At 34.3% G+C, this 24424-nt stretch overlaps 1 protein-coding gene across 4 annotated transcripts in view; it reads left to right on the forward strand.

Annotated features, from left to right (window-relative positions):
• Positions 1–24424, forward strand: part of BTBD8 (BTB domain containing 8) — a 91106-nt gene that overhangs the window by 27035 nt on the left and 39647 nt on the right. For 3 of the 4 annotated variants that reach the window (XM_016134283.2, XM_016134284.2, XM_016134286.2), the window contains one exon: positions 16930–17019. In XM_016134283.2, the coding sequence (XP_015989769.2) occupies positions 16930–17019 (90 nt within the window). Of the gene's footprint in view, positions 1–4107; positions 4145–16929; positions 17020–24424 lie in introns of those variants that run through there. The other variant, XM_016134285.2, reaches the window with a different exon arrangement.

The following is a 24424-nucleotide window of genomic DNA, read 5'->3' on the forward strand; positions in this document are numbered from 1 at the left end:
TACTTTTAGTAACTTAATTTACTAAGTTAAGTTACTACCTTTCTGAGTATTGCTTCCTTCGACACTACTACACATTATCCCTTGTCGTGGACCTCTGCAACATTACTCTCCTGACCGAATTGCTCTCAGTTACCCGATGAATACTCTCTGGATAGTGTACATTTTTCTCTGCTTGTACTTCCCTCCTGTCATCTGCAGCCTACCTCTAAGTATGTACTTGACCCACTCTTTTGCTGATCTTCCATTTTATAGTGTTATCATTTTAGTGTTTTCAGAGAAAAATTGAATCTGTTACATTTTAAAGATAATTTATTTGTTGCAGTCTGTGTTCCACATTTAAGATTTTCTTATGCTGCTTTATTGAAAAAATAGGGCAGTGATTTTTAATTTTAGCTTTGCAATACTCCAGATTTGATATCCCTTCCAAAATACCTTTCTTTTCAGTGCCTGATATTACACCATTAGACATTTATTTACTGAGTTAAAACATTGTCAAATCTCCCTTTAAAATGTAGATTTCTTTGACAGTTTAATAAATCTGCACTGGATCAGGAGGTCCATGTTCTAGTCTGCTGTACCACTAATTAGCTATGTGTACTTGGGTAATCAACAGAAAGCTTTTTCAGAAGCACTTGTTTAATCATTCAGAAGTCAGTCTTTCTGGGTTTAGATTCTGATTCTACCATTTATGGAATGGTTGGGAAGTTAACTTAATCTTTCTAACTCTGAATTTCTTTATCTGTGAAAGGAAAAACAATAGTAATTGTAGTATAAGGTGGCTGTGAGGATTGAATCACATAACAAAACACTTAGCACAATATCTGGCAAGCTTTCAGTAAAGGTTAGTTGCTATAAGTATGTATTAGATATATGGAAGGGAGGCACCGTTGTTGCCTATTCTACCTTATCTTATGGGAAGGGGTTGGCAAACTGTGGCCCAAATCCAATCAGTGGCCTCTTTTTATAGAAAACAACAAAAAACAAAGAGAATATGCAACAGGAACCAGTATTTTGTCTGTTCTTTACTGTCTGCCCCTTTACAGAAAAGTTTGTATTTCCCTGTCTTACTGTTGCAGAAAAATTCCAAAAATCAGACCAGTGAGAAACCAAGCAGCACTTGGAAAGGTGGAGAACTCAAGATCTGGGCCCCGAGCTCAGGGGTAACCTTACAAGCAAAGGCAATACATCTGTTCTTAACAAGCAAAAGCAATACATCTGTTCTTAGGCAACACATCTGTTACCTAGACAGAACAATCAAAGGGAAGGATGAGTCTTTAGTTAATTTTGAGATCACTCTGCCCTTCATTTATGCAGCAGAAGCAGAACAAAGGGCTGATTAGAAAGTTAGCCATTTGAGTAGAAAATTCCTCTTACTAGGTTTGCCAGGAAACTTTAATGAAATAATTATAATAAAATTTCAAATTACTATGCAATAAAGTGAATTACTAACATCTTAATACTAATTTATTAGTGATAAATGATCAACCCTGTTCACTTGAGAGGTTTAAAATAATGATAAATTAGAAGTGGGAACAGTAGAGGGAAAAGAGATAAAATTTCTTAGTACCACAGGCATTTGAGGGTGATTACAATGGGGAACTAAAGCAAAAGGTACTGCCTGAAAGGGAACAAACCACCTATAATGGAAGCTCCTTGACTGAATTTGAATAAACCTTCTCTTTAGATGTTGTGTATAGAACATGCTAACCACATGTTAGGCAGAACTCTCAAGGCTTAGGAGGCCATTCTGTAGCATACCTACACATTTCCATTTCTATTATTGAATTTGTGCCTTCCAAGAGTCAGTTGGGTTTGCTACCGAACCTTTTTAATGCCATTTGAATTTATTGTTTTGATGGCATAACTTAATGAAATATCATATAAACCAATGATATATGAAGTATGAAAAGAGTTACTTATTGTGCCAGGGAAAACTAAGTGAATGTTTTAGAAAGATTTAATAAAGGAGAGGCACTTTAAAATTGCTATTAAATTCAGAATAGGTGAAACAATGTAGAAATTTGAGAAGTTATAAAACTCTGAAATGATTCTGTTCTGCATATTGCTTCACAAAAGTTTTAAATTTTTCTTTAAAGCAGTTTGAACTAGAAATCATAGACAAACATATATGGGTATAGTTTTTACAAGAAATATGAGGCTCTAATCGAACCCACATTTTAAGAAAAAGAAAGATCGGCCTTATGAAAGATTTTTGAATGATGCATATTCTTGTTAGAATAAAATGATTATGGTATATGCAAGTAATTTTAAAAATTCTCTCCCTTTTTTTTTTATTAACCAAGCAACTAATTGTGTTGGATAATAGGATATCCACTACACTTTACAAACCATCTTTTAACTTAGGAAAGGCTAATAATCCTTCGAAAGCTATAGTCAGTGGATGTCAAAGTGGATTTCTCAAGAAACAGCTAACTTTCCTTTTTTAAAGTTTATGTTCACTAAAATATTTACAAAGAAGTGGAGTAGGTAATAGTGACAGCTCCAAAAAGTTTAGATGTACTACTCTGAATTTATTCCTTATTAAGTTATTGGGAACTAAAGGGAAAAAAAATATTCTTGGAGCAAGAGTACTTTAAAAAATAGTCCTAGTAAAAAACATTCCTTCTTTAGAGCTTCTTTGAGTAATCCAGGTCATTATTCTGCCTGGAGTAGTGAATCTAGTTCAGCTAACATCAGGAAGTATTAAATAGCAATGTACTAAAGCAAGAGCAAGGGAGAAATTAGGGCATCTCCAGAGAGCCAGAAGCAGCCTTGTCAGTTGAGATTAAATGTAATCAAAAGGAGAAAATAGTTTTTTGGCATGTGGGAAAATGAAAAATCTGGCAATTTTTAATACACTAATTCATCTACAACATTATTTTTTAAACTGAGGCTCATATCCTAATTAAAGAGGAATGTTGTCTAAGTTTCTGTCTTAAGGTCAGGGTAATTGTTGAAGCCTCAGATGCTTTTATGTTTAGTTGGGTGGAAATAGCTAGCCTGCTGTGTTAGTTCAAGTCTCTGAGAAGCAGACACAAAGATGGGATTAGATTTGCAAGAAATGTATTAAGGTAAATGCATGTGAGACAACATGGGAAGGGATCCAGAGATGAGTGGAAGAGCTATTAAACTACAGTGTTGATCTGATCCTTAGTAAAGGAGAAAGGAAAGGAAGGAAGCTTGTGTAGAAGCATTTTAGACTGCAGTGCAGTTCTGAGGAAAGTTAGGCTGTTGGAAAGTTCCCAAGCTAAAGTCACCCATCAGAAAAGGCCCAGTCTCCCAGGAATAGGCCTGCTTTAGTATCCCTGATGTGCTCAGTCACTAGCAGGGAACAGCCAGTGAGAAGGTGGCCTTGGGACCAATGTGGTATAGTTTTAAGAGTGCTGAGGCTAGGGCTGTAGGTCAATTATACAGTCAGCAATCAGAGAGATGCATTTTTGTGACTTGCCACACATGTCAGTCATGATATGCTATATATTTATATATCTTTACCATTAGGCATAGTCAGATAAAGTAAGTAGAAGGATAGAATTCTAATAGTATTTTTCATTTAATGAGCACTAATTATATGCCAGGTACTACTGTGTTTTGTGCTGAGATTGAGATTTATACAGAAAGAAAGAATAAAGCACAGAGGATCAAATAGAAATATGTATTAAAATACAGCATAATCATATATTAAAAATGAGTGCCATAGAATAAGATTTGGCAGGACAGCCAATAAACTGTTAACAGTTAATTATTTGTATAGAGTGAATTGAAATCAGTAAGGAACAAGGAGAGGACTTAAAATGTTCACCTTTTAAGATTCTTTATTGGAGTTTATTATAAGCATAAATTATTTTTATAATTTAAAAATGTTTTTAAAATTTTAGCTTTCATACTTGAGGAAAGAATTGTAGACCACTTAATAATTTTGATCTCTTTATATAGGTTCAGTCATACTCTAAGGTTACTATCTTTGTCCTCTTTTATAGAAAAAGAAAAATTTCATAGCAAACTTAGTGAATTAAAATATTTCACTAAATACTAGATTTTATTCCTTTTTCTCTTATGCTTATTTAAGGTGTAATTTATGTTTCTTTTTATAGTCTCTTAAGGTGGATTCTTAGGTCATTGATTTGACACCTTTTTCTTTACTAAGGTAAGCATTTAAAAGCTAAAAATTTACCTCTAGGCACTGCATTCCACAAATTTTGGTATATTGTATTTTTATTTTCATGAGAGTAAATGTATTTTCTAATTTTCCTTTTGATTTCTTCTTTGACCTATGGATTATTTAGATGTGTGCCTTCCAGATATTTGAGAATTTTTCAGTTCTCTGTAATTAACTTCTAGTTTAATTCTATCATATCCATAGAATGTTCTATATTAGTTCACTTAAATTTATTGAGACTTGTTTTATGGCCCAGAATATAGCCCATGTTAATGAATGTTCATCTGTACTTGAACATAATGTGTGTTCTGTTACACTGGGATGGTGTGTTCTATAAATGTCAAATTGGTTGATAGTATTGTTTAAGTCTTCCATACCTTTAACTGATTTTCTGTCTACTTGTTTTTTTAATTACTAAGAAAAATGTTGAAGTCTCTAAGTATAATTTTGAATTTGTCTATTTCTCCATTTAGTTCTATCAGTTTTTGCTTTGTGTATTATGAAGGTTTCTTATTTGGTACACATAGGATTTTTAGAGAATAAGATTTGACCCCTTTTTTTTTATTATGAAATATCACTCTTTACCTCCAAGTAATATTCTTTGTTTTAAAGTCTGTCGTGTGATGTTAATAGAGCCACTCCAGCTTTCCTGTTTCATTTTTTAAACTGAGGTATAAAATTGACATATACTAGTTTCAGGTGTGCAGCATAATTATTTGATGTTTGTGTATATTGCAAATATACACATGCACGCATGTTATTTTTGAGGGGTTTTTTTAGTGGTTACGCTCAGATTTACAATATGTGTTATTTCTGATACTATTTATTGGGTCCACTCTCTTTTTTCCTGATGGTTCTGGTTAAAGGTTTATCAATTTTACCTTTTCAAAGAACCAGCTCTTAGTTTCATTAATCTTTTATATTGCTTTTTTACTCTATTTCGATTATTTTTGCTCTCATCTTTATTATTTTTTCTCTTCTACCTACTTTGGGCTTTGTTTGTTCTTTTTCTAGTTCTTTTAGGTTTGGAATTTTTCTCCTTTCTTGAGGTAGACCTGTATTGCTATGAATTTCCCTCTCAGAACTGTGTTAGGTGGTAGCTGCCTGTGTTGCGTGGAGGCACCTGGGCGATGCTATGCTGAGAACTAAAGCTGGCTACCACTAGTGTTGGGATGGGTACAGGGCATGCTGAGGCCAGCCACAGCTTGTGTGGGGTTTGTGGATCTTTCAGAAATTTTAGGGAAGTCTGTACAGCCTGGGCTTGTGAAGAATAAGCCACCTATGAGGAACAGCCGCTGAAAGAGGTTCAGGTCTATGCGAGAGTTGGGTGGGGTGGGTTCTCAGGAAATTATCAGGGTGGAGGAGTGATGTTAGCAAGTTTGTAGATTTGGTGCCTGCCTGTGCCTGCAGGCTATGTAGGGGGTGGGCTCAGCAAAGGAACAATGGCGCCTGACTGCTGGCTGTGTGGGGGGAGGTCTCAGCAAAGGAACTGTGGCACTTGCTAGCACTTCTGTTTCAGCCACAGCTTGCCCTCCAGCCAGCGTTACCCCTCCTGCCCTCACCATGAAGTCAGACAATTCAGTTTCTCCCCCATATGTCCCTGGAGCTTTTCAAGTTGCTGCTCCAGCACTGGACCCCAAAGCAAGTGAGTTTGTCAGTGAGTAAGGCCCCTTTAGAGGAATACCTGGGACTCCAGCAGCCCTCTGTCTCACCTGAACAGAATCTCTGCTGATTTTCACAGCCAGATGTGATGGGGACTCCTCTTTCCAGCACTGTTAGTCTGGGTTGGGGAGCCAGGTGTGGGACTGGGACCCCTAGGAGGAGACCTCCGTAGCTGATATATCCCTCCCAGTTCTTAACCACCATATGCGGGTGTAGGAACAGCTCATTTTGTGTCTCTGACCCTCCTGTCTCTACATGGCTTCTTTATATTCTTAATTATAGTAGGTCTGTTCAGCTAGTCTTCAGGTGATTCTCAAGGGTTGTTGTCCTACAACTTAGTTGTAATTTTGATATGGTCATGGGAGTAGACAAGCACTGCGTTTGCCTACACTGGGATCTTGACTAGAAGTTCTACAATATGCATTGTTAAATTGTCATTAATTACTTTCAATTACTATTCTACATCTTCATGTATAATGTTAGGACCCTTACCCCTCCTATTCTTTGTGCTATTGCTGTTTTACAGTTCATTTTTACACATATTCTAAACCCCACTATAAATTGTACTTAATCTTTTAAATGATTATTTTTTTAGGTAGTTTCTAAAACGAGGAAGAAAGTATTTCACATGTCCCTACATTTCTAGCACTTTCAATCTTTTATATAGGTCCAGGTTTCTATCTGTTATAATTTTCCTTCAGACTGAGAACTTTCTTTAAATTTCTTATAATACAAGTCAGCTGGTAATGGCTTTCCTGAACTTTTATTTGTCTAGAAAAGTCTTCATTCAGCCTTTATTTTTGAAAGATATTTTTGCTAAATACAGAATTATAGGTTGGCAAACTTTTATTTCTTTCAGTCCTTTAAAATTAAAAGTGTAATTTTACTATTATCTGGCTTGCATTGTTTCTGACAAGAAGTCTGCGATCATTTCTAGTTTTGCTTGTCAGTATGTGATGTGCCTTTTTTCTCTGGCTATTTTTTAATTTCTCTATAATTAGTTTTTAGCAATTTGATCATGATCTTCCTTGTGCTTTTCTTTGTCATGGTTGTGATTTGTTGAGCGTCTTGGATATGTGGGTTTGTTGTTTTTATAAAATATGAAAATTACCACCTTTTTTTCCCCAAATTTTATTAACATCCCCTTCTTTATCTCCTTTCCGATGGGACTACAATTATATGTATGCTAATCCCACAGCTCACTTTTTTTCCAGTTTATTTTTTCATCTTATGTTTTATTTGGATAATTTTTATTGCCATGTGTACAGGTACACTGATACTTTCTTCTTCAGCATCTAATCTTTTAAGTCCATGCATAATGTTTTTGTTATTATATATTTCATCTCTAAAAATTGTGTTTTTTTTAAAAAAAAACTTTAATTTCTCTCTTTATTATGTTTCTTATTTAAAAATTCTTGCCACCCTGAATAAGCTGGATCCTTTCTGATCTCGGAAGCTAAGCAGGGTTGGGCCTGATTAGTTCTTGGATGGGAGACCACCTAGGAAGACCAGGTGCTGTAGGCATAAAAAAATAATAAAAAATAAGGCATTGTAAGATGACAAGGTTCTTGCACTCTGTGAGGTCAACCAAAGGTTGCCTAGCCTCAAAAAATAAATAAATAAAAATAAAAATTCTTGAGCATGTCTATAACAGCTTTTTAAAATGCTTTGCTAATTCCATCATATCTTTTATTTCTGGGTCTGTTTCTATTGACTGATTTTTCTCCTGGTTATAGTTCATATTTCGCTACTTCTTTACATACCTAATAATTTTTATTAGATGCTGGATATTATGAATATTATGTTGTTAAGTGTTTGAAGTTTGCTTTGTTCCATTAAAAAGAGTGTTGGAGGGGAGAGAGAAAAAAATGGCGTAGATGATAGAGGCTCTTTTCATCCCTCTGGCAACCAAATCAAAGTTGTGACAGAAACAAGGAGCAGCAGTATAGAAAAATCGCCTGCAATCTAGATGAACAAACCATACAACTACAGAGAAATCCAAGAAAGCACTCTGCAATGGCAGAAGGCAGGACGAGGCGAGGATGCAGGGCTGCCTGGTCCCGAGCAACTGATTGAGACGGAGGCTATGGCAGCAGCAGCATCAGATGCCTCTTAAAGGGGCAGCATCCCCGAGCAGGTTTTTGTGGTGACAGACCTGCTCGCTCTGGGCACCAGTGCCGAGTTGGTTGCATGCAGAGGGCACCCAGGATTTACAGAGAGACATTGTTGGAGTGAGGACCCAGAGGAGACTTGCTCGGTACAGAAGTGCCGGTGGTATCCATTGTTCCCTCTTGAGCCCTCTCCCCTCCCAGTACAGTGACACAGCGCTGGCCATTGCCGTGATGTCATCAAACTGGATAACAAAGGTCACTCTTCCCAGAGGATTGCCTGAAACCCTGCCTCTCCCAATTCGGGCCCCACCCAAGCCATATCCAGGTGTATTCTTAGCGAGTTAGGTGTTCCTTGCTGAGACACACTGGCGGAAACAGCTGGCCTGTTTCTGGTGTGGCCCCCGGAGAGGTACAGGCTTGAGCTATATTTGGCCTGCAGCTGAACGCTCCTCCGGACTGTGCTGGACACCTACTTCACAAATCCACACTAATAAGACAGAGAGACTTAGGAGCTTTGCTTAGTACATAGAAACAGACACGGAAAGGCAGCCAAAATGGGAAGACAAAGCAGCAGAAACCATATGACAGAACAAAATAGAGATCCAGATATAATGGAGTCAAGTGATCTAATAGATGCAGAGTTCAAAACACTAGTTCTAAAGATGCTCAGTGAACTTTTGGGAAATTTAGAGAACTCCAAAAAAGAGATAAAAATGGAAATGGAAATTATAAAAGAGAACTATTCTGAAATGGAGAACACATTATCTGAGATGAGAAGTATATTAAATGGAATAAACAAAGGAATAAACAGTGAATAAAGAAGAGGATCACATTCCCTATCTAGAGGACAGGAAAACCAATCAGGACACTCAGTCAGCATGGCAAGAGCAAAGATGCCAAGACTATAAAAATAATTTAAGGAGGATATGAGGCACTATTAAGGCTCCAAATATTCATCTGATCGGCATAACAGAAGAAAATCAACATGTTGAACAGCTGTTTGAAGAAATAATGATGGAAAACTTCCCTAACTTGGTGAGGAAATGGACATAAACCCCCAAGAAGCTCAGAGAATTCCAAAAATCAGGGATCCAAGGAGGCCCACACCAAGACACATCATAATTAAAATGCAAATGGTTAAATACAAAGAAAGAATATTAAAAGCAGCAAGAGAAAAAGAATTAATTACTTATAAAGGGAACACCCATAAGACTGGCAACTGATTTCTCAAAAGAAGCTATGCAGGACAGAAGACTTGGCAAAAAATATTCAACCGAATGAATATAGAACATAGAATAATAATATAGAACTAAGAATAATTTATCCAGCAAAGCTATCATTTAGAGTTGAAGGACAGATAAAGAGCTTCCCAGACAAAAATAAACTAAAGGGATTTATCACTACCAAGCCAGAATTACAGGAAATGTTGGAAGGACTTCTTTAAGAAGAAAAAACATGTATCAACAGGAATAAAGAATAGTAACAACTCCATTTCTATCAATAAGTATCTTAAATGGAAAAGAATTAAGTGCTCCAACTAAAAGATAGAGTGGCTGACAGGATAAGAAAAGAAGACCTCTACATATGAAAAGGAAGGAGATAAAAAAAGATATTGCTCTGATGAACCTAGAAGGTATTTAAGTCAGGCGGAGAAAGATAAACGCTATATGATTGCACTTATATGCAGAATTTAAGGAATAAAAAGAACAAATAATCAAAAACAGACTCACAAATAGAGTGGACAGTGTGGTGATGAACAGAGGGGAGAGGGGTTTGGAGGGCTGGGAGAATAGGGTGAAGGGTTAAAGAAGTACAGATTAGTAGATGATGGATGGTCATGGGAATGGGAAGCTCAGCATAAGGAATGCAATTAGCATTAACACATCAGCTAGGTGGAGGGTCAGGAGAGGGCGGGAGCAATTGAGGGGATCGTTTTATGAACTATATAGATATCTAACCAATGTACTGTATACTTGAAACTAAAATTTTTAAAAGAGTATTGGACTTTGTTTTAGCAGACAAGTTATTGTGGATCAGCATTGTCTTTACGAGGCTTGTTTTTAAACATTGTTAGGGTAGATCGACAGTAGCCTTTGGTCTAAATGTTATATAGCTCTTCTACTGAGATGTGACCCTTCTGGGATCTTTTCTTAGTACCCCGAGTATTCAGTTCTAACTAGAAGGAAATCGAATGTCTGCCAGCCCTGTGTAAGCAGGCGTATAGCTCCCTGGCCTTTATTCTTTGCCTGACTCTATATATGCTCAGATTATATTCAGATAAAGGCTCAAGGGATTCCTCTTCTAAATTCTACAGCTCTTTTTCTTCATAACTCCCTCTTCTGTACTAATGTGCCCCATAAATTCCAACTGACTCATCCTCCCAGAGCTCCTATATTTGTCTTCTCAACTCAGCAAAACAGCTTGGTTTTGCTCATATTTGTTCCCTCTGTGGCCATAATCTAGAAATTGTTTTCAGGAAGAAAAGCATTGTGATTATAGGGCTTGCCTCATTTATTTTCCTTCTCTTAGAGATCAGTGTCCTGTAGTGCCTTTTTTCAATGTCATATATTACTCACATCTCTACTTGTTAATGGAGGTTAGGCAAGTTCCATGAGTGGAAGCAGAATCCCTAATTTTCTTCTTGATGTAGTTTATGTTTTAGAAAAGTTGTAAATTTACAGAAAAATTCAGAAGAGAATACAGAGAATTCCCATATGTCTCCACACTCAATTCCTCTATTGTCAACATCTTATGTATACATCTTAGCATACTGGGTTTGTTAACAATTAATGAACCGATATTGAGACATTGTTAATACAGTCCATATTTTATTCAGAATGCCTTAGTTTTTGCCTGTCATTTTTCTATTCTAAGATCCCATTAGGATGCCATATTACAGTTAGTGGTTATGTCTCCTTAAGCTTCTCTTGACTATGACAGTTTCTGAGACTTCTCTGTTTTTAATGACCTTGACAGTTTGAGGAGTACTGGGCAAGTATTTTTCGGAATGTCCCCCAGTTGGCATTTATTTATCTGATGTTTTTCTTATTTCAATTGATTCTTATGTTCCTTCAACATACCCCACCCCATCATTTTGTGTCTGTGAAGCATTTTCTTACTTTTTGACACTAAAAGATACCCTAGCCTCATCTGTCCTAGAATCATCCATCTGTTTAATGAACACTGGTTATTTTTATTCTAATGGCATTAGAAACTAATATCTGAACAGTGGATGTGCTTATTGCTATTACTTTTAGGTCCTCTCAGCTGACAGCAAGGAAGTATATGTGTATATATTAACCTGCATATATCTACAAATATTTCTGTATAAATCCATCTTTATACTAAGCTAAACATGAGTTCATACTGATGTCTCCAACAGTAATCTGTTACTACATGGATAACCCTAGTCTTACTTCCCTGTTTGTCTATAATCTTTCACTATAACAATGAGAAACCTGGCTTTCATTATCCAACATCTAGTACTTAATTGTTCAGTTCTAGTATTCGTGTATAGCAGTTTCAAAATTATTAATTTGTACCTCTGTGGGAAATAACTTTACTAACTAGAGTACAGTGGCTTGTATATAGTTCTTTTGTTTTTATACTTACAGTCTCTACTCACTTCCAGTTATTTCTTTCTTTCTCACTTCCTTCAGTGAGGTTATTCCATACATTTGCAATATAGTTAGATTCTTTTATCAGAGTCTGCATTTCATCATGAGACCCCTAACTAATTCCTAAGTGTTTTTGTTTTAATTTGTATACACTAAGGTTGACTTGTGCTGTAAAGTTTTATAGGTTTTTATAAATGCATATTGTCCTATATCTACCATTACAGTATCATACAGAATAGTTTCAACTGAAAATCTTCTGTAATAGACCTATTCAACTTTTCCCCTTCCCCAAACCTCTGGCAATTTTTTAACCCTCTCCATGGTTTTTGCCTTTTCCAGAATGTCATATAAACAGAATCATGCAGTACGTAACCTTTTTCAGGTTGGATTCTTTCACTTAGTTTGCATTTACAATTCATCTATATTTTTGCGTGGCTTGATAGCTAATTCCTTTTTTATCGCTGAGTAATATTTCATTATAATGCATGTACCAAGGTTTGTTATCTATTCACCTATTGAAGGACATTATGGTTACCTGAGTTTTGGTGATTATGAGTAAAGTTGTTATAAACATTTGTATGCAACTTTTTGTGTGAAAATGCGTTTAAAGATCCGTCAGGTAAGTATCTAGGAGTGTGATTGCCGGATCATATGGTAGACTATGTTTAGCTTTGTGAGAAACTGAAAAACTGTCTTTCAAAGTGGCTGTATCACTTGCATATAGTGAATTCTTTTTGGTCCTCATCAGCAATTGATATTTAGTTTTTTGGATTTTAGTTATTCTAATAGGTGTGTGCTGGTATTTTGTTGCTGTTTTACATTTTATTTACCTAATGACAAATTATCTTAGGGTGTTTTCATTTGTAGATCATCAGGAGTTTGTTTGTTTTTTTTTTTTTTTCAAATCTTTTGCTCATTTAAAGATTGAGTTGTTCATCTTATTGTTCAGTTTAAAGAATTCTTCGTATATATGGGATAGAAGTTTTTTTTCTGATATATGGTTTGCAAATACTTTTCCCCAGTTGATGCTTTGTCTTTTCATTCTCTTAAAAGTCCCTTTTACAGAGCAAAAATTTTTGATTTTAATGGAGTTCCTCTTGTCAGTTTTTTCTTGTATGTATTTCACTTGATGAATCTAAACTCATCACCAAACCCAAAATTTTATGTGCTCTTCTGGAAGTTTATGGGTTTTTTTGTTTTGTTTTATATTTAGATCTATGACCCATTTTGGCTTAATTTTTTGTGAAGTCTCTAGGTTTATTTTTTTGCATGTTGAAGTTTGGTTGTTTTAGCACCATTTGTTGAAAGACTATCCTTTCTCAGTTGATCTACCACTGTGGTTTTGTCAAAACTCAATTGACTATATTTATGTAGGTCTATTTTGGCATCTCTATTTTATTGCATTGATCTCTATCTCTTTTTTCACCAGTACATACTGTCTTTAGTACTGTAACTGTATAGTAACTCTTGGAATCAGGTAGCATGAATCCTCAATTTTGTTCTTTTTCAGTAATTTTTTGGCTATTTCATGTTCTTTGCCTTCCCATATAAATTTTAGAATCACTTCATCAATATCTATAAAATAGCTTTCTGGTATTTTTTGCAATTGCCTAAATTTTTAAAATCATAAACAGATGTTGAATTTTGTAAAATACTTTACTGTATTTTGATGATCACATGATTTTTCTCCTTTTTTTTAATGTCTAAATTGCTTGGTTTTGAAATATAAAGGCAGTCTTGCATTCTTGGAATAATTTCAACTTGGTTGTGATGTTTTATTCATTGTATTTATTGCCAGATTCACTTTAATTATTTTTGTATCTATATTCATGAGAAAGACTGGCCTATAATTTTCTTTTTTTGTAATGTCCTTTTAATAGGTCAATCTTAGATCTCAAGGTTATATTGACTTCATAAAATGAGTTAGAAGTATTTCTTCTTTTTCTATATTATTTTACCTTTTTATTTATTTGAGTAAGATTGATTTTATATCTTATTTATATATTTATTGCAATTCACCAGGGAATCATCTTGGCCCGATCTTTATTAAGTAGGTTTTATTTTCTTTCTTTTTTTTGCAGTTTAATGTATTGAGTTAGAATTCATATGTAATTAAATACATACAATTAAAAGTCCGATTTGATGAGTTTTGACTAATTTATAAGCCTCTGTAATCTCACCACAATCAAGATGTTAAAAATTTTCATCACCTAAAAAGTTTTCCTGTGCTCATTTGCCATCAGTTCCTCCATTTTTCCTAGCTCCAGTCAAAAACCGAGTTTTATATGCTTACCTGTTTATCTTTGATGTTCATATCTTTTGCCTATTTTTTTAATTGGGTTGTTTGTTTTCTTATTGTTCTGTTTTCTAAATTAGGTTATTCTACCTGTCCTAGAATTTAATATAAATCAACTCTAACATATTATTGTCTTTGGCTTTTTTTGCTTAGCATAATGTTTTTGAGCTTTATCCTTGGATATTATGTATGTCAGTATTTCATTCAATTTTTATTGCTGAGTAGAATTATGTGGATATATCACAATTTGTTTATTCATTCTCTTATAGATGGATATAACGGTTGTTTCCAGTAGTTAGCTATTATTAATAAAACTGGTATGAACATTTGTGTACAAGTCTTTGTGTCAATATATATTTTCATTTCTCTTGGGTAAAAACCTAGGAGTAGAATTACTGGATCATATGACAAGTGGATGTTAACTTTTTATAAAATTGACAAACATTTCTCCAAAGAGATTGTGCCATTTTTACACTCCCATCTGCATGCTATGAAGAGTTCCAGTTATTCCATTTCTTCACCACCTCTTGACATTGTTAGTCTTTTAAATTTTTGCCACTCTGGTAGGCGTGTAGTGCTATCACACTGTAGTTTGAATTTGCATTCCCCTGACCACATGAGTGTCTTCTCATGTGCTTATTTGCCATTTACAAATCTTATGATATTTCTGTTCAAATCATTTGCCCAGTTTTTTAAAGGACTCTTAAAGAGCGTGATTCGGTATAAATTTTAATGTAAGTAAGCTATTGAGAAAGAGACATTTGCCTTTTTCCCCCTTAAAATGAATCATGTATGTCCTGTTCTGACCATAGCTTTTTCCAATCCTAATCTAATGCTCAAAACGATGTGATATTATTCTTTAAAATTAGCCATAAACTTTAGTTTTAAAGTAAAACTATTTCTATCAATTTGGCTCAATTTTTAGTTGGGTTGTTTATTATGTTCTTATACTGAGCTGCAGTGCTTCTTTATGTATTCTGGATTTTAGTTATTTGGCAGATGTATATTTTGCAAATACTTTCTCCCAACAAACTGCTTCTTTCCATTTTCTTAAAAGAATCTTTGATAGGGTCAAAGTTTAAATTTTTGGTTTTTTAAAAAAGTGTTTCATGCTTTTTGTGTCCAAAGAAATCATTGCCTACCCCAAAGTTGTAAAGATTTTCACGTGGTTTTTTTTTTTTCCTAGAGATTTTATAGTATTAGCTTTTATATTTAGGTTTTAGACCATTTCGAGTTGATTGTTGTGTATCAGTGTGAGGTAAACTGCTGAGGTTTATTGGTCTTTCCCTTCAGACTTTCAATTCTAGTACCTTTTGTTGATAAGATTGTCTTTTCTCTGTTGAATGACCTTAACACCTTTGTTGAAGAGCAATTGGTCATATATGTGTGGATCTATTTTTGGACCTTTAGTTCTGTTCTAGTAATCTACGTCTATTCTTACATCAAGACTGTATTATCTTGATTACTTTCACTTTATAGTAGTTTTTGAATTATGTCTTCCAACATTTTCCTTCTGTTTGATGGTTGTTGGGCTATTGTAGGTTCTTTGCATGTCCTTATACAGTTTTAAATGAAGTTATCAGTTGCCACTAAAAAATAATCAAGACTGTGTGGAATCTGGAAATTAACTTAGAATGAATATGTTAACAATTTTGGGTCTTCAAATCTATGAGCACAGTTTACCTCTCTCTTAAATCTTTTATGTATCTCGACAATGTTTTATGGCTTTTAATGTAAAGGTATTGCACTTTTTTATTTGTTCCTATGTATTTGACATTTTACTTGACTTGTATAAATGAAATTTTTAATTTTCTAGTTGTTGATTTTTATGCCTAGTTATCTTTGGGTGATTTTTGGTCATTTTATGAAAATTTATAGAAATAATTTGATACTCCAGGTGCAGTTATTTTAATGAAGACAAGATTTCTTTTTGTTTCTGGCCAGCTGTTAAGCTAGATGCAGATCACTTTAATCTAGTCAGAGATTGAGCTGATTCAAAGCTGGACTTCAATTCAAATAAAGGCTTATCTATTTCTCATTCATCCTTCTTCTTAGCATGTAGACCTTCAGAATCCAACTGTAATCCTGGGATAACCACCAAAGCCTCCCCTCTTTGATGGACCCCAAAGTCCAATTTTCATGCCTCTAAGCCTGTGAAGATTGCTAGAAGCTATGCTCAGCTTTTTAGTCTCTCAGCTATTGCTTTTACTTTAAAATTTATCAATTGCCTCAGTGGAAGGTTGCCTCAAATAATTGAATCAACCTCTTTTGTCTTCTCTCTTGTAACTTGTCTCAAAAGCTACCACCATAGTAGCTTTCTGATGCCTTAAATCATGCTTGCTTTGCTTGCTTGCTTTTTTTTCAAAGATATATATTCTGCCCATATTTTCTAGCTATTTTCAGCAGGAGGGTTGGTCTGAGACAACTTAGTAAACCATAGCCAGAAATGTCTTCCTTTCCCCCTCCACCCTTCCATCCTATCCTCCACTAGAATATAATATTGTTCTCTGTAGTATTTCATTTACTTCTGTATTCCCAGCATCTAAAGTGGTACCTAGAATAGAAGTCGATTGATATTTTCAAATTAAGGAATATTTAATCTGAGAAGATAGAATGAAAATTCAAAAGGAAATGCCTTTACTATCATTTGCTCAAACCTAAGATATAGACATTTTTGAGCACAATTAGGTTGAATTCTGAACTCACATTCAGGACCTTTGGAGTTTTAGTCTCTTATTGAAATTTCCTCAAGAAAGTAACATCTTTGGTCTTTATTTCTTCATTTGTAAATGATTCATTACTCTCTTACTTAATGGAAATAGTTTCGGTTATTATTAAAATTAAAGAGCTTTCAAGAGAAAAAATTAAAAAGGTAAGAGGACATTGGAATTAATGATTAATGATTAATTTATAATCAGGCAATCAAAATACTTAGGCTTATAATTTTTATTATAATCTGTCAGTGATTACAAATAAGATAAATAGCTTAACATGTTTTAAAAGGTAAAATTGAAGAGTTTCATAAAGAATTACATTTTGCTTACTGCATGAATGTTTACCTGTGTTTTATCCCCCTCTTCCTTTTAGAGCCATTTTAAGTGCCAGATCTAGTTATTTTGCTGCAATGCTGAGTGGCCGTTGGGCTGAAAGCTCTCAAGAGTGCATTACTCTTCAAAGGTAAGCATAATTTTTACAAGGCAGCTTGATTGCAAGTGATCGGAAATAATACAAAGCACTTTTTATGAATCTAATTTCCCTGCAAGTTCAATGAAATATTTCTCATGTGGTAGAATTCAACAAAGTGCATCTTCTGAAAATAAGAGGTAGTAGGGAACATTTAGTAATAGAGATAGTGTATAGAATTTTCCGACTGCTATAACAAAATACCACAGACTAGATAGCTTAAACAACAGAAATTTATTTTCTCACTGTTCTGTAAGATCAAAGTGACAACAAGGTTCATGTCTAGTTAGAGCTCTTCCCTTGGATCCCTGGGTTGCAAACAGTTGCTTCTTGCTGTGTGCTCAATTGGGCTTTCCTCAGTGCATAGGGGTAGGTGAAAGGAAGATGGAGGGAGAGAGAGAGTGCTGTGGTGTTTTTCTTATAGAGACACTAATTCTATCATATTAGGGTAGGGCCACACTCTTATTACCCTATTACCCTCATTTAACTTTAATTATTTTCTTATATAGCCATACTGGGTGAGGGCTCAAAATATGAATTTGGGTGGGTGAGGAAATACAAATATTCAACCTATAACAGGTAGTTTCTTTTCTTTTTATTTTTCTTTTTTTAAAGAATAATTTGGATGGGTGTGGATTTCAATGACCTATGATAGTGTAATGGTGAATCTACACAACTGGTGATAGTTTATATAAACTACCGATTAAGTTATTAAGAGGTGAACTACTTCATCAATTGGTGAAATGGAACATTTTTGGTCACAACTGATCACTCTGAGAATCTATAGTGTGCAGTATGGGGAAGGGCTTTCTCAGTAGGAAAATTGCCTGGGAGTTCTAACAGAGCCTCTCAGTTCTGCATCATTCTCACCATAGATGTTTCCTTGACTGGTCAATCTTGGCCAGAAATGGTGATAGTGGCAATTCCATAACAGTGGATGCATGGAAAGTATTGATAAATTCTTGCTGACCATTTATTTGTCACACAGGCCAATAATTTTGAGCTTTCTAGGTTACAGTGACCTAGTTCCCTTACTAACTAAAACAGATTCCCAAATATCTCTCATTTTGTAATTTCTCACTCTATAAAACACAGAATTTTGAAACATTATTTGTAAGAATATATAATGTGTTCTTATTTTTTCATATTTTATTCATTTAATATAAATGAAACGCATATGCAAAAGGACCTAACCTCTTTTCTTTCATACCAGGGCCTTTAGAAGGTTCCAATTTAAGTATACTGCTGAGGTTTCAGTACGCATATCACAATGTATTTTGCAACCTATTTTGGGGGTATAGTTTCAGCAGCTGCCACTGTTAGTGATTTAAGTTATGCATCCATGGAAATCACATGGATGCCTTTATTACAAGGTAATTTTTTAAAGAAAAAATACTAGACTAATGAAATAGTAATAAAGAAAAATAATGGAGGATGTAAAATTGCATATATAATCACCAAGTTTTTAGTCGATATTGCTACTAAAATAAACTTCCTGTCTAACCAATTCGTCCCCTACATGCATAAAATACTTCTAAATGGATGGTTTGTTTTTCTTTTGTTTTTTTCAATCTCTCACTAAAATAGCATTAAAACGTAACATGAATTTCTTTGGTGATTTCAAAAAAAGTAACATTTGTATCTAAATAACTGTTGTCTTTTCATCTGAGCTCCTTAATTATTTATTTTGAAAATTATTTTTATTGAAACATAATTGACATGTATCATTATGTTAGTTTATGTGTACAAAATAATAATTTGATATACATAGTCCATACTATATATATATATATTATGAAAATTATTATGACAATAAGTGTAGTTAACATTCATTACCACATGTAGTTATACATTATTTTCTTGTGATGAGAACTTTTAAGATCTTTTCTCACAGCAACTTTCAAATATGCAAACAGTATTATTAGCTATAATCACCATGCTGTACATTATATCCCTAGGATTTATTTATTTTATAACTGGAAGCTTGTACCTTTTGACCACCTTCACCCATTTTGCTCACCCCTCTATCCTCTGCCTCTGGCAACCAGGTAGTTTCTGATTATGGAAGATTTTATATGCCAAGCTAAAAAGTTTATTATCCCGTGGGTAAAAGGAATGTGTAGACGAATCAATTGGTGACATTTTGTCATCACCGTTGAAAAACAGCCTTAAAGATATATATATCCTACTCATAAGCTCTCTTCCTTAAAAATGAATTTAAAATTATCCCTTGACTATAAGAAGAGGGATAGTGCGCAGAGTCCAGAGTTTCTGAGTCCAGAATTTCTATGTGTGTGCCAGTCCTAGGGATAATCAGTGTGGTGCGATTTTGGAAACTTGTCTAAGGACTACCTTGTAGATATTTTAGACATCATTAAAAAACTGTTAATCCACTCTCATTAGAACTGAAGTCTATAAAATTTTAAAGGGAGAAAAAACACTAGTTTGACTCAATGCAGCTTTTGGGCATTCATTAATCATGTGATTGTGTGTAGTGAGAGAAAGATCAAAAGAAGTATACGAGTATGAGATCTTATTCTATAGCAGGAGAAAGTAATTTACAGAGAGCACATGTCTAAGTTTTTCTTGGATGAAATCTTGTCCTTATACATAAAATGACAATTTTTACTACCTGAAACCTATTACTGTACACTTTTATTCTTTTCTCCAAATAGATTCTGTCCTTGGCAGTAAAATATACCTTACAATAACACCATGTATTTTCTAGATTTCTTCCACATTTACTATGCCTTTTAATTTTTAGAGTCTATCTTTGACAGAATAAGTCTATTCACATATTACAAATGAATGAAAAAAACAGGATCAGGTAAGTTAAATGTCTTCGTGGAGTCACTCAGTAAATAAACATCTATGCTGAATATAAATCACATGTTTGTTGATTCTTAATTCAGAGTCCATTCCACCGTAGTCACTGAAGAAATTAAAAAGTTTCCCATTGGCATGTTTTCTTGAACTAACTAAACAGTCCTCCACTGTTGACATCAGTGACTTTTAAACTTTTATCTCTTAGGACCCTAAAGATCTTGGAGGTATGTTAGGAAACACATGGTGTAGGTTGGAATCTGAGAAGAAGGAGATTTGGGAAGGGACACCTTTTCAAACAGAGCTGCTCTACCTTTATCTGTTGTATATTGTTCAGGATGACCTCCAATTTTAGTTATAGGAGTAAAAGTAATCCTTAATCAAACCTCATGAGCAATCAGATTAAATATTCAAAACATACAGGCCTTTAAAGATGAAGTCTGTTTATTAAGAGGTCAGTAGACAAGAAAGAATTAATGGCATCAACTACTAGTTTCTACTCCCTCACTTGTAATTTTCCATCTTTGATCACGATGGAGGTAATGGATAAATATCTCCTCTTATAATATGACTTGACTACTACTGACCAACTTTAATAGCTTGTTCAAGGAAAAGCCAAATAGAAGTAACCAAATATGTTTTGAGTGTTATTCAAAATAAGTAGACTATACATTGCAGTACTGCCACCAATGACAAGTCTAACTCATCTTATAGTATTTTCCCTTTACTCCTGTTATAATAAGGAAGGCCCTGCTCTTTACTGGTTCATCTTACCCAGAGCTGCTATATCAGCAGTAAAGGCACACTTCTAATCAGCTTATTCACTTCTAATGGTGGCACACTGGAAATGATGTGCATTTTTTTTTTTTTATCTTGCTTGTTAAAGCAAGGTTTTCTAATACTAAAATAAACTATCTCCTGACAGATAGGGTTTTATCTGTATCCTTTATTATCACAAAATATGTTTTTTTCCTCATATATCACATATCAAATTGACTGTCTCATATTACTATCTAAATGTTATTAGTATCATGGTATATAAAGCTACAAAGACTAGAGGGAATTCAGGAATTTTGCTGTAAAAAATTACATTTTACCTGCAAAAAAAAAATGAAACTAAACCACTTTCTTGTACCATATATAAGAATAAATTCAAAATGGATTAAAGACTTAAATGTAAAACCCAAAATCATAAAACTCCTAGAAGAAAATACAGGCAGTAAACTCTTTAACATTGCTCTCAGCAATATTTTTTTGGATATATCTCCTTGGGCAAGGGGGGCGGGGTGTGGGTGAAAAAGGTGGTAGGATTTATAAGTACAAATTGGCAATTACAAAACAGTCATGGGGATGTAAAATACAGCATAGGGAATATAGTTAATAATATTGTAATAACTGTGTATGGTACTAGGTGGGCACTAGAATAATAAGGGGATCACTTTTTAAGTTATATAAATGTCTAACTACTATGCCATACACCTGAAACTAATAAAATGTTAAATGTCGACTGTAATTTAAAAAATTTTTAATCACATCTTTTAGGAATTTTTATTGTAACAAAGTAATCTACAAAACAAATTCTGTTTTCATATTAACTTAATTGCAAACCTTCATAGATGTTTGCATGGGTAATGTGGTATAGTAGAAAGATAACTGACTTTGGTGTCCTTATGGGCAGCCCTATATCCAGTCCTAACTTGTTACATGGCTTTAGGGACATTGCTTACCTTGCCTGAGCTTCCTGAGGTCGTTGAAAAGATTAAGTGAGATACAAGGCAAGAACCTGGCATAGTACCTGGTATATAGTATGTAGTGCTCAATATTTGTCTTTTTTTTCTTTCCCTAAATTAGATTGCTTTTATATTCTAGAGAGAAATGGGTTCAAGTGAGGGTCATTACCATACTAGGACATCAATGTCTGCTTTGCTTGATCAGCAGCCTCTTTTGGAACTATGCTACTGTTGCATGTCTGCAGGATGTTTTCTGCAACAGATTACAATGAAATCCCGTCTGTCCTGATAGAAAAGAACCACAATGTTTTTAATGAGTAGGTACCTAAAAGACAAAGCATGTGATATTTTTCAAGTGGGACAGTCTTCAATAAATTGAGATAGGAGTAGTAGAGTCCTTCAATCCTAGCACATGCTACAAAGGAAGGATTGAAGGGTATGGTTAGAAGAAATTTTCCTGTTCTGGTGGAGAAAGGGGGAATTTTTCTACATCCTGTACTGGAAATTGAACCACAGCCAATATTTCTGTATGAAACCTCACATATTTCCATTCTGTATAAATAGAAGTCTTCCCGTGTGTCTTGGGGCTTTGAAACATAAAATTGGATTTTCTCATCTCCCTCAGGATATTCCTGGGAATGCTCTGAACCTTCAGTATGATCTTTTGAAATATAAATCAGATCATATTTCTTTTTTGACTAAAATTCTTCAATACCTTCTCATCACAATTAAAATTAAACCCAAATCTTTACCATAACCTACAAGATATATAGTCTGGGCCCTGGTCTTTTCCCAGACTACTACACCTAAAGTAGCTACAGCCCAGTTCTCCAGTTATTCCCCTTTATGTTATCTTGTTCTGTTGTCTTTACAGCACTTTTCACTTTTAAAATGATCTTTTTTTACACATTTGTTTACATATTAATCATCCATGTCCTCCCTCTAGAATGTAAGCTTCTTATATCCTCAAGGTCTAGAATAGAGCCTACCTATATTGAATGTGAATGAATGAACTGATGAATGAATGAATGATTCCCTATGTTACTTTGACCCACACACATAGGAATCTGAAATTTTTAGAAGTACACAGAAAGCACAGAGATTTTAGTGGATTAGGTACATGTTCACTCTCGGATCTTTGAGCTCTGTTCTTGCATACATTTTTCTTTTTTCTGTGTATATGTAAATTTTTCATCTCCTACAAGCTTTTTTCTTATTATGTTTAAATGAAAATAGTGCTTTAAATCTTTTTTATTTAAACTGTAGGCTATTAGAGTACTTTGTTTTTCTGTTAGTCGATCATGTTTTTATAAACACATAGTAAAAATACAAATGACTTACAACACAATGAGGAGAATGCAGTTTAGTAAAACGTCTGTCAAGACAAAAGGAAAACATTTTTTTCCTGTTTTTATAGCTATCATATGTACCGACTAGTCTCAAGTGTCTCGATTTTACAATTTTTTGTTTTCATTTAGTCATTACTATCTTTTGCTTAAATATGTCAAGTCTTGAAAGAAACTGTTCATTCAACATAAATGACAACTTCTCATTAATATTGATAAGAATGGCTCTTGATATTTGAGGGAAAGTATATGGAATAGTATACATTCTAGTAATTATGCTAGTATTTTAGATTAACCAACTACAAATAATATGGCATAATTATTCTTGTCATATCCATAGCATGTAAATAAGAATATTTAGAGACTGACTTTTTTCCTAAGTATTAAAGTAAAGATTTAGAGTTTCAAATCAGCAGAAGCCAGTATTTGGCCATAGTAGGGGCCAGTTAATATTTATAAAATTAATTATAAAGTTATTTATATATTTTTAACTCAGTTTTCCTCTGAAGGTTTGGGAAGATGATGTAAGTGCCCTATAAACCATTCATTTAAACATTCATCAAACATTTATTGAGAGTATATTATTTAAGGCCATAGAATCAAATCAAACACCTTTCTGAGTCCTACCCTGTGGGATGCCATTCCTTTACTTCTTGCCTTCTTCCTTTTGTTCCGCTAGCATGTATTTAGATACTATGCTTAACAAACTTTTTGGGTCTAGTCAGCATTGCCCCTACATGATTTCACTGCATAGCTCCATTATTATATGGGGAAAGGAAAATCTCATCCTGAGAATATTGAATCGATGCTGACATTCTGCTGCTTTTAGAGATGCAGGGATGAGATACAAAACCTGCCCTCACAGAACTCAGTCTAGAAGGAGAAAGAAGTATGCCAACAAAAATACTACAAGTCAGTTTGATTGATGTGATAATGGAAGTATATGTAGTATACTTCTTAAGAGCCCAAGCTTTGGAGTTAGTCTCCCTGGATTTAAATTGCAGTGCATTACTAGCCATTTGACTTTGGGCAACTTACTCAGGGACTGGCTCATAATAAGTGCTAAATAGGTGTTAGTTATGACTGTGTTTAACATACAGTGACTTTTTTTTTTCTTTTGACCTTAAGGGCATTAAGGGAACAACCAAAGATAAAGAGTCGCAGGTCTTATGTCTGAAAGATGCAATAGAGAGGGAGAGTATTTTAAGCCAGTATGTGCTAAGGCATGGATGTATAAGGCATTGGAGTAGTTCAGGTATAAGAAATGAGTAGTTCACTTATCTTGAAATAGCTGCTAAGAAGAACCAGAGGTCAGATGAGAAAAAACATTGTACACCAAGCTAAGGAATTTTGGCTTTTTTTCTAAGAACTGTGGAGAATTGTGAAGGGTTTTCAAAGTGAAAGACTGTATCAGATTTACATTTTAGCAAAGTCACTCTAGTAGCTATGTGGGAAACAGAATGCAAGGAAATTATTTCAGGCAGGAAACTGGCATGAGAG

This window comes from Rousettus aegyptiacus, unplaced genomic scaffold (assembly GCF_014176215.1).
Source record: "Rousettus aegyptiacus isolate mRouAeg1 unplaced genomic scaffold, mRouAeg1.p scaffold_m13_p_1, whole genome shotgun sequence".
Classification (NCBI taxonomy): domain Eukaryota; kingdom Metazoa; phylum Chordata; class Mammalia; order Chiroptera; family Pteropodidae; genus Rousettus; species Rousettus aegyptiacus.